This window comes from Hemiscyllium ocellatum, chromosome X, assembly GCF_020745735.1.
Source record: "Hemiscyllium ocellatum isolate sHemOce1 chromosome X, sHemOce1.pat.X.cur, whole genome shotgun sequence".
Lineage (NCBI taxonomy): Eukaryota > Metazoa > Chordata > Chondrichthyes > Orectolobiformes > Hemiscylliidae > Hemiscyllium > Hemiscyllium ocellatum.
In genome coordinates, this window is record NC_083453.1 from 16,410,644 (window position 1) to 16,424,929 (window position 14,286).

General features: G+C 41.6%; 1 protein-coding gene across 1 annotated transcript in view; it reads right to left on the reverse strand.

The window, feature by feature from the left end:
- Positions 1–14,286, reverse strand: part of LOC132805711 (sonic hedgehog protein-like) — a 104,702-nt gene that overhangs the window by 25,157 nt on the left and 65,259 nt on the right. The window contains exon 2 of the mRNA XM_060820919.1: positions 1,550–1,811. Coding sequence (XP_060676902.1) covers positions 1,550–1,811 — 262 coding nt within the window. The remainder of the gene's footprint in view (positions 1–1,549; positions 1,812–14,286) is intronic.

The window sequence follows — 14,286 nt, forward strand, 5'->3', positions numbered from 1 at the left end:
TAAAAGTGCATTTGTAAGCATGGCAAAGTTAATCTCTGAATATCTGGATATTGTGGTTGTATCCTGCTGCAGCAAGGATAAAATACAAACAAAATATTTTAAGGGAATATGCTTTGATTTATAAAATATACAGAATGCCTGTCAATAAAATACAAAAAGATTGAGGCAACAAAAAAAATAGAAATTAAGAAAGATGATCTCCAAGGAAGCTGATTTTTGGCTTCTAAGAAAGGGAAAAATAAAATTAGGAATTAATTTTTAATTATGTCAGCAGCCAGGACACTCAGTTACTGGTGTGTCTTGTGAAAATTTTGGGGATGTCAAAAAAGTTAGATGAAACTCAGTTACACTACATACTAGGCATAAGAGCAACTAAGATGAACATTTCCCCAGTTATGTGCATTTTCCCTCTTATTCCAGCCATCCTGAACAAAGCTGTCCATCTAAAGAATGAAAGAAAAGCATACATTTAATTGGATCTTTCATGTCTTTATAACATTCTAAAGTGCTTCACAGCCAGTGTAGTAGTTTGAAAGTGTCATATCTATTGTAATGCAGGAAATGTAGCAGCCAATTTGCGTACAGCAGATCCCACAAACATCAAAATACACAATCAGAATATTGACTTTACTGATGTTAGTTTCGGGATAAATGTTGACATTGGGAAATAACTCACCTGCTGTTCTTCCAAACATTGTGAGGGGATCTTTTAGGTCCAATCAATGGCAGATCGCCACTTACTTAAACATCTCATCCAAAAGATGGCACCTCAGTCAATGCAGCTCTCCCTCAGTACTGAGGTCTCAGCTTTGATTATATACTAATATTTCTCAAAGTGAAACTTGAAGCCATAACTACACTTTCCAAAATGAGAGTGTTCACAATTGTGACCATGTCTATCACAAGAGGCTCTACAATAAAAGGTTGCTGATTGCAGCTAACAGAAGCATTTATATATTCTTGATTAATTCAGAACACAACTGAAATTTCATTAACTACAGTTAGATTGCCAAAAGTACAAAAAGAAATTCCTTAATCCACCTTAGTTCATTTCTTTTTATGGTCTTGTATCACACAATTCCCCCACTGGAGTTGGGCAAACTGCTTTTCATAACAGTTCAGGGTGAATCGTTTACCATTCTTGCATCCTTCATAATGGGAGGATACAGCGCTTTGCTCCGCCATCTGTTCAGAATGGAAGAACGACATGTGATGAGTTTTAGGAGCAAATCCATGTTACTTCATTCTAGAGGTTGACACCTTCCATCACTGATGCAGTAGAAGGCCGATAATGTAGGCTCAAGTTTGCCTATTTTCTTCTCCTGTGATGGGACCAGCAGCTCTGATACCTTACCCATTCTCCACGTGCGAACAGGAAATCTTGTCAAACTATTTGACCATGTAACCTCTAAGCAATGAGCTTAATTGTTCTTCAATAAGATTTTGGCAATTAATGTGGATTTGATTCTGCAAACCTGTATAAAAAAAAAACTCTGAAGTATTCCACATCTTAATCCTTTTGAAGCCCAGATGAAGCTCTGACTCTTACCTGATTTCACTGAACAATGAATGTGGGCTTTTGACTCATAATAAACCCAGTCAAATCCAGCCTCAACTGCCAAACGGGCCAGCATGCCATACTTGGTGCGATCCCTGTCAGAAGTGGTGATGTCTACTGCTCGGCCCTCATAATGCAAGGATTCCTTTGAATGATGTCCATCTTCATCCCAGCCCTCTGTTACCCGGAGCTTCACGCCTGGCCACTGGTTCATCACAGAGATTGCAAGTGAATTCACTTTATCCTTACAGCGCTGAAATTTAATAGAAATAAATATATTTGTTATTATTCCAGAACAAAGTGATAATGTCTGGGGCTAGTCTATCTCAGACAGATGAGTTATTTCTAAACTTGCAGTGCCCAAACATAGAAACGCCAGCTGGTCTGTAATTGAGATGTCACTTTGAAACTCATGGTCTGCAACTGTTTTCCTAGTTTAGCAAGCACATATCCACACCATCACTCCACCCCTACCTCAGAAACTTTTACCTGCATTTTTGTTACCCCTGGATGTGACCACCCTAATGCACTCCTGAATAGTTTCTGATTTTCACTCTTGTTGAATTTGAGGCCATTCAAAACTCTCCATTCGGTATCTTAACTCACACTAAGTTCCAGTCATCCATTAATTCCTGCTTGCTGACTGACTGTAGCTCCCAGTTACACAAGCCTTGATTTTAAAATTGAGCCTTTTGTCAAATCATGCCACAGCTTGCCCCCTCCCTATCTTTCATCATCTCCAGCCTCCAATGGTACCATTATACCTCAGACAAGTAATGGAGAAACATTTTGCCATCAGGTGGACTGAGTTAGCTGCATGATGATTCTTAGTAAAAGTATTAAGGAATTGTCCCATTCTATTCTTTCTGCAAAATAGACCATTGAAACAATTAACATCATCACAAACATCACAGTCTGAAAATGAAGAGATGGGGAGGAGAGGGAAACAGGAAGTGCTCAGTGTGAAGTTATAGTTTAGCTGTCAGTCAGAATTTTGATTACAAGATTCAATTTCTGCTATTTTTTGAAATATGTACAGCTATGATCGCAGAATTCCACCTTCCATCACTGATTATCACAGCAGGAAGCCTGTAAATATTGACATGGGCTAGCAATTGTTCGAGGTATTTTTTTTTCCCTAATTTAAAACGGTACGCAAGTACCTGGTAAAACAGGAACGCATTGGTAATCAAAACACTGTGCCATGCTTGTAGTTGATCCCTTGAATTTCTTATCCTCAGTTGGTGTTTATTGTGTGGGGAAGGATGCAAACAGGTATTTGGTGCATATTTACATTAGGTAAATTGGAGAGTGAGTCACATTATTATCATTTCCAACAGACACTGAAGATGACAACTGCTTAAATTTTACTAAAACAGTATTGCTTCCCTCAATGTGGATTAGGTTTATGCCTCTCTCAGTTTTCTCCCCTCAAGATGGCAACTCATATCACTAATGCCTTACTCACAGAGTCAAAAGGATGACTGAATCTGAGAAAACTACGCAACTGAAAACCAGGAAGGGGTTTACCAAATCCAGTTGTGTATCTGTCCAATATTCACTTATTCACTCAGGCCTTCAAAAGCCACTGTGCAATGATCAGGAAGAATTTGTTTCTACTGCACTTCTCAACCAGGAGGTAGAGGAGGTTAAGTTTTGTACATTAATTGCTCCGGCAGCAGAGGTTAGCTAACAAAGCATGGACTGGATATTGAAGGTGCATCTTCCCATCCAAAGGGAAATTAAGACATTTTTTTGGTATATATGACTGCAAAAACGCAAGACTGTAGAAACCCAACAAGTTTTCATTCCAATATTACACCACATATAGAATCTTACATTTCAAGAATGAACAAAGTTTCATCTTCTCTACAGTGTGATAACAGGCCATTTAGCCCATCAAGTCTGCAACGACCCTCTGAAGAGCATCCCACCAGAACCCAGCCCCTACCCTATCCCTCTAACCCCACATTCACCTAAGCTAATTTACTTAGCCTGTACATCCCTAAACACTATGATAAAATTATTATGGCCAATCCACCTAACCTGCCCATCTTTGGTCCGTGGGAGGAAACCTGCATAGACACAGGAAGAATATGCAAACTCTACACAAAGTCACCCAAGGCTGGAATCAAACTTGGAATCTGGAGCCGTGAGGTAGCAGTGCTCACTTCTGAGCCACTGTGCCAACCAAAGACATTGAAATTTCTTTCTGCTCATTTATACGTGTCAAGTTCAATTCTGATCTCCCTCCTATAGGAAAGATGTTGTTAAACTTGAAAAGGTTCAGAAAAGATTTACAATTATGTTGTCTGGGTTGGAGGGTTTGAGCTATAGGGAGAGGCTGAATAAGCTGGGGCTATTTTCCTTGGAGCATCAGACGTTGAGGGGTGACCTTATACAGGTTTGTAAAATCACAAGGGGCATGGATAGGGCAAATAGACAAGATCTTTTACCCAGGGTAGGGGAGTCCAGAACTAGAGGGCATAGGTTTAGGGTGAGAGGGGAGAGATTTAAAATGAACCTAAGGGGCAACTTTCTCACGGAGGGTGGTGCATGTATGAAATGGGCTGCCAGAGGAAGTGGTGGAAGCTGGTACAATTACAATACTTAAAAGGTATCCGGATGGGAAGATGAGTAAGAAGGGTTTTGAGGGATATGGGTTTAATACTGGCAAATGGGACTCGATTAATTTCGAATATCTGGTCAGCATGGATGAGTTGGACCGAAAGGTCTGCTTCCATGCTATACAGCTCCATGGCTCTATAAGTGGAAAAAACCTGATAGAAACTTTAATACATAAGGAAGTGAGGGTTTGCATTTATACAGCACCTTATCACACCTCAAACCACTCACAGCACTTCCAAAATGCCATTGTAATAGCAAATGCAGCAGCCAATTTGCGCATAACGAGATTTCATAAACATCAATTAAATAGATAATCAATTAGTCTGCTTTTGACTGAAAAAAAGTCCTGGCCTGAACACAAGGAAAATTGCTCCTTTTAAAGTATTTGACATTCACACAAATAGGTAGGCAATGTTTTTTTTAAAAAATGTAATCCAAGGAATGGTTCCTCAGACAATCGGCATCTCCTCATCGCTATCCCAGATTTATGTGAAATACTCATTTGGTGAACAATCCTCTAATTTAAGGCTGTTGCTGCCAATTCAGCCAAGCTGGAAAAAGGCAACTACCCAAGATCGAATCCAGGCCTGAACTAGCAAGTAAAACTTCCCCAAGTCCAATGCACACATCAGTCTAGAAATAAAATATTAAAACTCATATTCCTGAGGTATTTTATTTCAAAGCCAAGTTTCATTAACAGTTATCCCTGTCCAAATGAGGATTGTACTCTACTTGATCTCCGTGTCAATTGGATAATACACTAGGTGCATTACTGTGTTATATTATAATTATAATCCATCATCAGATTTCATACACCAATTGAGTTTCTAGTGAATACTCTTTGTTGAGCTTGTTATATTTTATAACAAGCCCACCCAATGTCACAATTCTTCGGTTGGAAGCACATAAACTAGTCACGATGAAACGGAACTTAATATGGAAACCAGTCACACCCACACCCAGGTGTGCAAGTTTGAAAAGGTACAACCCAGAACTGCAAATTCATGGGGTTAAAATGGCAGCACGCCAGCCAAGCCTGACATTGCTAGTTCAAAATAATCTGAATTTTGGAAAAAAAATGCTTGGACGAAACCTCTGAGTTCCAGAATAAAGAAAATGAATTCCCTTGCTTGTATCCCACAAGCATGCAGTACACAGATAAAAGAGATAGAACAGATACACAGCTGACCTATCATACAAAATTTTCAATATATAATTAACTATAAATTCACAATTCCGTTTAGTCATTCTCCCAAACTGGAGCTTGTGGTATGGGGGCCCAGATCTGAGCAAAGTCTTTATCCATTATTCTAGACAAAGTATCATCAGGTTATTTGACTTGGTTTTGTGCCAAATCCAAATCTCTCCTTGCCCAATAATCACTTGGATACGTATCCCAGCAGGAACCAGGATTGATTTCTGGCACCATAAACTACTCCCTGGCCCACAGTTGTAGAGATTAATTGTAGTAGCCCTGAAAGCTGTTCGAATGACTCCATACAGTCCAGACATGAGACATGGGACTTTCCTGGTATGCAGATTCAATACCACAATGAGCAGTGGATTTACCAACAGGCAAACATTTTAAAGTTCATTATCTCCCCATAGTTCCACAGGCACCTCCCAGTTCCTCAGGCTCAGGTGGATGTTGTTCATATGAGCTTGGACAGGGAGTGTCAACAGGCTTTGACCTTAGGGGGCATTAGAACAGAATCTGACTCACTCAGGGAAAAACATTGCTGTGCTTGCTAATTTTAGCACTAAAGTTTTAAATGTTTTTAAATCAACCCTGTTCCTCTCTGCTTGAAAAATGGTTTTAAAAAAATTATTGAAAGACAGGGAGGAATAAGGGTCATTTTTGATTGGCAAAGACTATAAAAAGTTATGAATTTGGACATCATTCTACAGCTGCAGGGTGAAATTGAAAAGTGATATTTACATCACGTCAGACGTGGTTTCAGAGAACTTAATAAAGAACATCAAATGGAAATATCAACACAGCAGTGGCAAAATTGAGCAGTGCAGTTTCCTGCCTGAGAATGTAAGTGTCTCAGCCAGAATACAATGGAGGAAGAAAGGGTGGGTCAAGAGTGCAGACGAGATGTACAACTCAGCAGTGACTCTTTTTCATCAAGTGGAGCACATAATGGTCATCTACCCAGTCTTGGTCAAGCTCATTGACCAAAGAGGACCATCTAGTCTGTGAAAACATGAAGGAAGAATGCACCACCACTGGTAATTTCATAAGACACCTACTACATCACAAGCCCTGTCACCTATTTTGGCGCTTCACAGCTTTTGTTTTATTTTGCGCATAGTAAAATAATGAGTCTGCAACACACTGAAAGTAAAAACATTTTATTCAAGTGGTATAGTACCAATGTATTTGCCACGTGTCACATTCCCTGTGGGTTGTCAGTGTGCCTTATGCCATTTGGAGAATATTATTGGTGAGTAGCTGTGTACCCATCTAGTGAGCTGAGAGGGTTCCAGAAAGTTCATGACTTGTAACTGTTACTAACTCTCTGCATCAGTGCCAAGTCACCATAGTCACCGTCAGAGGTAGCACCAATGGTTACACAATAGCACACAACTGCCACTGACATGAGCTCCAACCAGTTGTTCTTGTGCTACTCCACAATTAGCACTGGTACTGCTTCTCATGATGCCTACTGATCTGAATGAGTATAGCACACTGAGCATCTATGAACTTCGTAGAACCTATGTAGAATAAAGCCTCCGGAGCAAGAATAGGCATATTCATAATTGGATGTCAATTCTGCAGGCACCACTGCTATTGCCATTAACCATGTCAAATTGCAGACTATAAATGTGCTCCATGATGTCACATACATGAGATACACAAGTATTTAGCTGTTCCATACAATCCAAACCACCTTTCACTGGTATGTGTAAGGAGACAGATTAGTCCACATTGCAGTGTTGTACAGTTCGACATGAGGCCCACAACTGGTCTGCATTTCATGCAACCCCATAGGGGCACAAAATATGCTGAAGCTGCACCCTAACAGGTGGCTCCCCATATCCACTCATATCCACATATCCACTCTTCACCAGTGCTTTTTTCTTGCTGACCAGTAGAATTTGTCTACCCCTCCCATTGGTAGGTACATTCGTGCTGATATCCAGTTTCACTGGGAGTGATGACAGTGCTTATGCTTGTAGTGCTCTTCTGGTGCAGTTGATAATCCATACGCTCTGTGGACAGAGCTAATTGCACATTAGGAGTACTTCAGCACACATCCAGTTGTGTCCTATTTTGCCGTTGCATGCACTATTATGCGCTTGTGCAGAATTAGTGCTAATGGACATGTTGACGTAACACACCGTGCAATCATAGAATATATGAGTAATATAGTACATACCAGCAGTTCTGCGCTCCCCTCCAATCTCCACTGTCCCAACTCTCCCTCCCGAATAAATCAACCATAGCTTCCTCATATGGAGTGAGTTCCTGAATGTCTGGGAGGGGGTCCATCACTTGTTCCATTTCATGCCCTTCGGGGAAATGCCAGTTTTGCCTTTAAAACAAAAGAGGGGATTGAGTCAGGATACTTTGGCCTGTGGAGGTTCTTCCTGCAATACATTCTCTCCCCTTTCCCCAACATGGCATGTTTAATGCAATTTATATAATACTACAATTTTGGTTCAGAAGCATTATTTGCTGCATCTTGCTAACATTCATCTGAGCCTGTACAGTTTGCTTTTAACTTTAACTACACTCTCCTTCAGTTCCATATATGTTCATATGTTCATTCCATATATCCATATATGCACTGCTTTTACAGTAATATTGAATCCTTACCTTTGTACTTTTCTTTTAAACGGGCATCTTCTTCTAGACCTTCAGCTAGGTCCTCAGTTGTTGAGAGAGCATTCACTTTGGCAGTGATAATATTGCGAACACTTGGCGCCTTCTTTGCATGTTTAGGAGCTGGCCTCTCCCATCAGTACAGAATTGCAACTTTCCATGATTGAGTTTACCAGCACTTGTGGAGACTCGTTGTTAAATTGATTTTGTCCCTGTTGGCGTCAGACATTTAATGAAACATTGCGCACTGCAAAAGCTATGTATTCATTGCTGCTAATGGAACTGCGCTTTCAGAAATTGCATATGAAAGCTGCACATTTCCACAATTACTTGAAAGCCAAGTCTAGTTTGTTATCAAGCACAATATCTGATTAGATTAGACTACTAACAGTGTGGAAACAGGTCCTTCAGCCCAACGAGTCCAACACCGCCTCTCCGAAGAGCAACCCACCCAGCCCCATTCCCCTATACTTAACCCCTTCACCTAACACTACGGGCAATTTAGCATGGCCATTTCACCTAACCTGCACATTTTTGAACTGTGGAAGGAAACCAGAGCACCCAGACATAGGGAGAATGTGCAAACTCCACACAGATAGTTGCCTGAGGCGGGAATTGAACCCCAGTCTCCGGCGCTGTGAGGCAGCAGTGCTAACCACTGTGCTACCATGTGTACTTTCCATGAGAATAGAAAGCAAAGGGAAGTTGGAACATCTGATGATGACCAGTTTGAGCCAGAGGCATTATAGTAAGTTGAAGATTTCCAAATACTTCAACTAACTCAAGCCAGGAGCTTTCCTATACTTCAGTTGGATGCAGGAGAGTGCACTGAACTGGGCCATTGGTGTGGTTTTTTTTTTAAGAATTATTCCTCTCCCTCCTTTGTCAGGTATTTCCACACCACATATCAATTTTCCAATCAACAGGACAGACAAAATGCTTTTGTCTTACTCTAGTGCTATTCTCCTGAATTTTAAACATACAAGTGCAGTCTGAGGCGACTTCACCCTTTTAAAGACACAATCATCCACCCTTCCAAATTATTTGAGAGCATTTTTACATTGCCTGAGCTCCTCTTCTATTGTTCCTTATCACTGTACACAGGGGATTTAAGATTAAAACATTACAGACTTAAGCTTTGCAGTTAATTAACCTCAATTATCTGTCCAGTGTGCTCAATTATTCTCAACTAGTTACAAAAGAGTTATTAATTTCTGATAGTTTGAAATAAGTTTTTTTAACCCTTCGCTTTCAGCTTTGGAATTGCTTTTCCTTCGTGAAACAGCTACATACATACAGTTTGAATAAAGTGCATCCTTAACTAAGATTAATTAAAATTACAATGAAAAGTGTTAATTTTATTTCTTTTTGATCACAAAGTTAGCTGTGTCTAAAACATTTGTATTAATTTGTTTGTTTCATAAAGATTCAATACAAACTTGTTGCTAAGCTGGCAATGCATTTAAAGTCATTATTCAGAGAGTGAGGAATGACAATTGTGGAAAATTATTTTGAGGGTTATTGGAGTATAGACTGGTTGCAGGAGGGACCCCTGAACCATGAAAAAACCATGTTTGAAGAGAGATGATGCAAGGCTGGGGAAGATGGTGTGGCAGTGAAATTAGTTCAATTATTTGAGAAAGGGATGGCACAGGCATGGTGGGTTGAATGGCTTCCTTCTGTGCTATAAATCTCCATGGTTTGGTATGGTCCAGAAAAGCTTCCAATATTATCTGTTCCCTTTCATGATTTTCTCCCATTCACCTTCACTTATTAGAGGAATCATCCATGCTGGGGAATGGTTCCATGGTGCCTAGCCACTTTCCCTAAATGGCCATTTTGTATGTTTAATCTTAAACTCTGGTTGAATATGGAACTATGGTTGACATTACAAATTAGTTTAATCCTGTCATTACAGGTAGGCATTTTTGGACTATTGGCGATCAGGAGCAGATACGTTGACTGATTTCCTGCTCCAACCCTTTCAAGTTCAGGAACTGTTCCCCAGAGTTGTTATTTTCTCTGATGTTTTCTTTTCACTTCCTGAAGGCACTGACTCTCATTGGAATACTATTCTAGGGCCACTGGCCATTCGATCAGAAACAGGAGTCGTTGAGCCTTCCAGGGACAGAGATCCACCTGGCTGATCTTGTTACAATCACTACATCCCTCCCCTGTAAGTCCAGGGATGTTGGCCTGTGTTCTTTGTCTTATATCCTCTCCTGGGGTGGTTTTGTACCAGGTCCAGCTCATCCAATTCAGCCTTGGATATGGGCAGTGTGTACTAGACCATAGTCCACCTCTTGTGCTCAGAGCATCTCAAGAAATTCATCCTCTTCTTCAAGTGGTAAAGGCATTGAGGCTACAACATCTGTCATATCCATCTCAGACTCCAAGATTTCTTTGATCTAGACAGAGAGGGAGAACTCATGGGTTCTGATAGCCTTTCTGGTTGTTCTGAGGAGCCAGATAAGTTTTGCTCCTGCCACATTTGTGATTTTGAAAGCTTCATGCGGTCCATGTGTTTTTTCTGGATAGACTCATCTACCCGAACTTTGTGTGTGTCATGGGACCTGACCTCGCATCGACCACGCCTCTTATCCATGCAGAGCTATTTCCATGGTCTTGACACCAAACTTTATTCCCTGAAGTAAACCGTCTCTCTTGCGTAGAGGAGTCTTGTGTCCAGCATTGACGTTCCTGACGCCATTTCACCCTCCCCCCATTTTGTTCGGGACAATCACTCTTGCTCCTCAATAAAATGTAATCCACAAGGGTGATCTGGTCTCACCGGGTCCAGAAAGGTTCCAATTCTGGATGTGATGGCCCTTTGGTTTCCTCCATTACCACCAGCTGTTTTAGTTTTGCCAGGACCAAATCTTTTTGTGTTCATAGTCTGATATTGTCAGTGATGACCGAAAGGCTGTCCAGAAAATTTAAAACCAGAATGAACTCTTGCAGTGGCAGTGACACCAGTGAAATATCTGCCAATGGGAGGTGGCTCAAGGCATCCACATTTGCTACTTGGCCTCCCTAGTGGTGTTCCAACTTGGAATTGTATGCACAGAGAATGAGAGCCCACTGCTGGATTTAACCTGAAGCTATGGGCAGCATGGCCCTGTCCTCTGAGAGTAGCTCTGGCAGGAGTTTGCGGTCTGTTACTGTTACAAATTTATATTTGTAAGGGCATTGGTGGAACTTTCTCACACCAAAGATGACCGTCAAACCTTACTTCTCTGTCTGGGCATATTTACGTTCTACATGAGCCAAAGTCCTGGAACCATAAGCTATTGGGCATTCCGCTCCATTGAGCCATCTGTAAACCAACACTACCCCGATACTGTATGTGGAAGCATCGCATATCAGAACCAGACCTTGAATAGGATCATAGCATGCCAATATCTTAGACAACTTCCTTAAAGACTATGTATTATCTACAAGACCATTTCCAAGGCTGCCCCTTTTTCAATAGTAGATGTAAGGGTGCCTGGACTGAGGTCAGGTTATATATGAACTTTCCGTAATAATTCACCAATCCAAGGAAAGGTCTAAGCTCCGGTACAGCCGTGAGAGCCAGAGCACTTTTGATCGTCCTCACTTTATCTTCCAAAGGGTGTAACCCGGTCTTGTCGACTCTGTAGACCAAGTTGGTATTTTGGGCTGCTTGGAATACACATTTTTCCCACCTAAGCCATATGCCTGCCTTGGAGAAAGGTTGATGTCCAAGTTCTCTAAGTGCTGTTCATTGGTTTTTCCCTGTTATTAACACATCATCCAGATAAATGACAACCTGAGCCTGAGGTAGACCTTGAAAAATGTTCTCTATGGTCCACTGAAAGATGGATGAGGCTGATGATGCCCCAAATGGCAGTCTCGTATATTGTCACAAACCTTATGGGCATTAATTGTGGCATACTTATGAGAATCCTCACCTAACCGCAATTGCAGGTAGACATGGTTCATGTCCAGCTTCATGAAGGACACCAGAACCCCCCCAACCCCGCACCAGCTTTGTCTACAAATCCTCTCTGTGTGGGATTGGGTATTAATCCAGCTACAAGAAGCAATTTGTTTAAAATCTCCACAAAGGCAAACTGATCTGTCAGGCTTCACCATCAATACAATTGGTGCTGCCCATTCCACAAACTAGATTGGTTTGATGATTTCTTCACTTTCCAGCCTCCTGATTTCTGCCTTTACTTTTGCATGCAAGGGAAACAGCACTGCATGGGTCTTGCAGAATCATGGAATTGCTTCCTGGTCAACATGCAAAGTGGCCTTGTCTTCTTTGGTAGTCTGTAGACACTTCTGAAACACTTATAGGTATTTAATTAGGACTTCACTCAGACAACCATGATTTATCATAAAATGTTGAGCTAATCAAGGTAAATCATCCTGAACCAATTTCACACCATCAAGCTTAATCCTGAGCCTTTTACTATGTGTACGTATCAAAGCTGCTTCTCATACGAGACCGGAACCAAAGTTGTATCCTTAATCTGTAAGGGTTCCCTGGTATAGGTTCTCAGTCTAGCTGAGGCCTTACGCAAACTCAAGGCTTGGAGTCCAGAGTGAATTTTATTAAAGACTAGTTCTGCGATCACTGATACAGCCACACTGGGTATCAACCTCCATTAGAACTGGGTGACCATTTAACCAGACGTTTATTTTGTTTGGTTCTGATTTGGATGTTGTTCAGCAACTTAACTCTTCCAAACCAGATGTAGCTGGGCTTTCCAGGGTGCATACTCTCCTGGATACTGGCCTAAGAGTTCTCTTACTCCATTTAGGTCTAGCGGGTCTCGAGTCCCAATCAGATGGGCCAATGGGCCGAGAAGTGGCAGATGGAATTTAATTTAAATAAGTGCTGCATTTTAAAAAAGTATATCAGAGCAGGACTTATACACTTAATGGTAAGGTCCTGGGAAATGTTACTGAACAAAGAGACCTTGGAGTGCAGGTTCATAGTTCCTTGAAAGTGGAATCACAGATAGATAGGATAGTGAAGAAAGCATTTGGTATGCTTTCCTTTATTGGTCAGCGTATTGAGTACAGGAGTTGGGAGGCCCTGTTGCGGCTCTCCAGGATGTTGGTTAGGCCACTCTTGGAATATTGCATGCAATTCTGGTCTCCTTCCTATAGGAAGGAGGTTATGAAACTTGAAAGGGTTCAGAAAAGATTTACAAGGATGTTGCCAGGGTTGGAGGGTTTGAGCTATAGGGAGAGGCTGAATAGGCTGGGGCTGTTTTCCTTGCAGTGTCAGAGGCTGAGGGGTGACAAGATCTTTTTCCTTGGGTGGGGGCAAAATTCAAGGGCATAGGTTTAGTATGAGGGAAAAGATTTAAAAGGGACCCAAGGAACAAATTATTTTACGTAGAGGGTGGTACGTGTATGGAATGAGCTGCCAAAGGAAGTGGTGGAGACTGGTACAATTTCAACATTTAAAAGGCAGCTGGATGGGTATAAATAGGAAGGGTTTAGAGCGATATGGGCCAGGTTCTGGCAAACAGGACTGAATTAATTTAGGATATCTGGTCAGCATGGATGAGTTGGGCTGAAGGGTCTGTTTCTGTGCTCTCCATCAGTGATTTGAAGTCCACATACTGGCAGCAACCATAATGGCTTGCCAGCCTGGCACCCAGGAACCTGAAGAAAATTTTCACTGTTTGGCTGATGCTTGGCTTTGTTTTGGGCTGACCGAGAGCCCCTCTGTTCAGGATATGTCCTGAATAAGGCTAGGCAATTACCCTCCTTCATTTGATATTCCCTGAGCTCAGTTGGTATGGCCAGGGTGTCCACTTCAATCAGAATACCCTGTAGCTCCCACGCTCCACTGATTGCATTTTCTAATAAAAGCCATTCATATCTGTTTGAAGTCCAGTTGGGCTTCAGCGAATAGGCACTTTTGCACATCATTAATCCTACATACCAAACAGTCTGTCAGCATCTCATTACAAGTTAAACTGAAGTCGCATGCCTCTGCCAGGGCAGCATGGTGGCTCAGTAGTTAGCACTGCTGCCTCTCAGCACCAGAAACCCAGGTTCAATTTCCACCTCAGGCAACTGTCTGTGTGGAGTGTGTACATTCTCCCAGTGTCTGTGTGGGTTTTCTGGGTGCTCTGGTTTCCTCCCACCATCCAAAGATTGAAAGTTAGGTGCTAAATTGCCTGTAATGTTAGGTGTAGGGGAATGGGTCTGGGTGGATTGCTCTTCCGAGGGTTGGTGTGGACTTAATTAGGCCGAAGGGCCCGTTTCTACACTGTAGGGA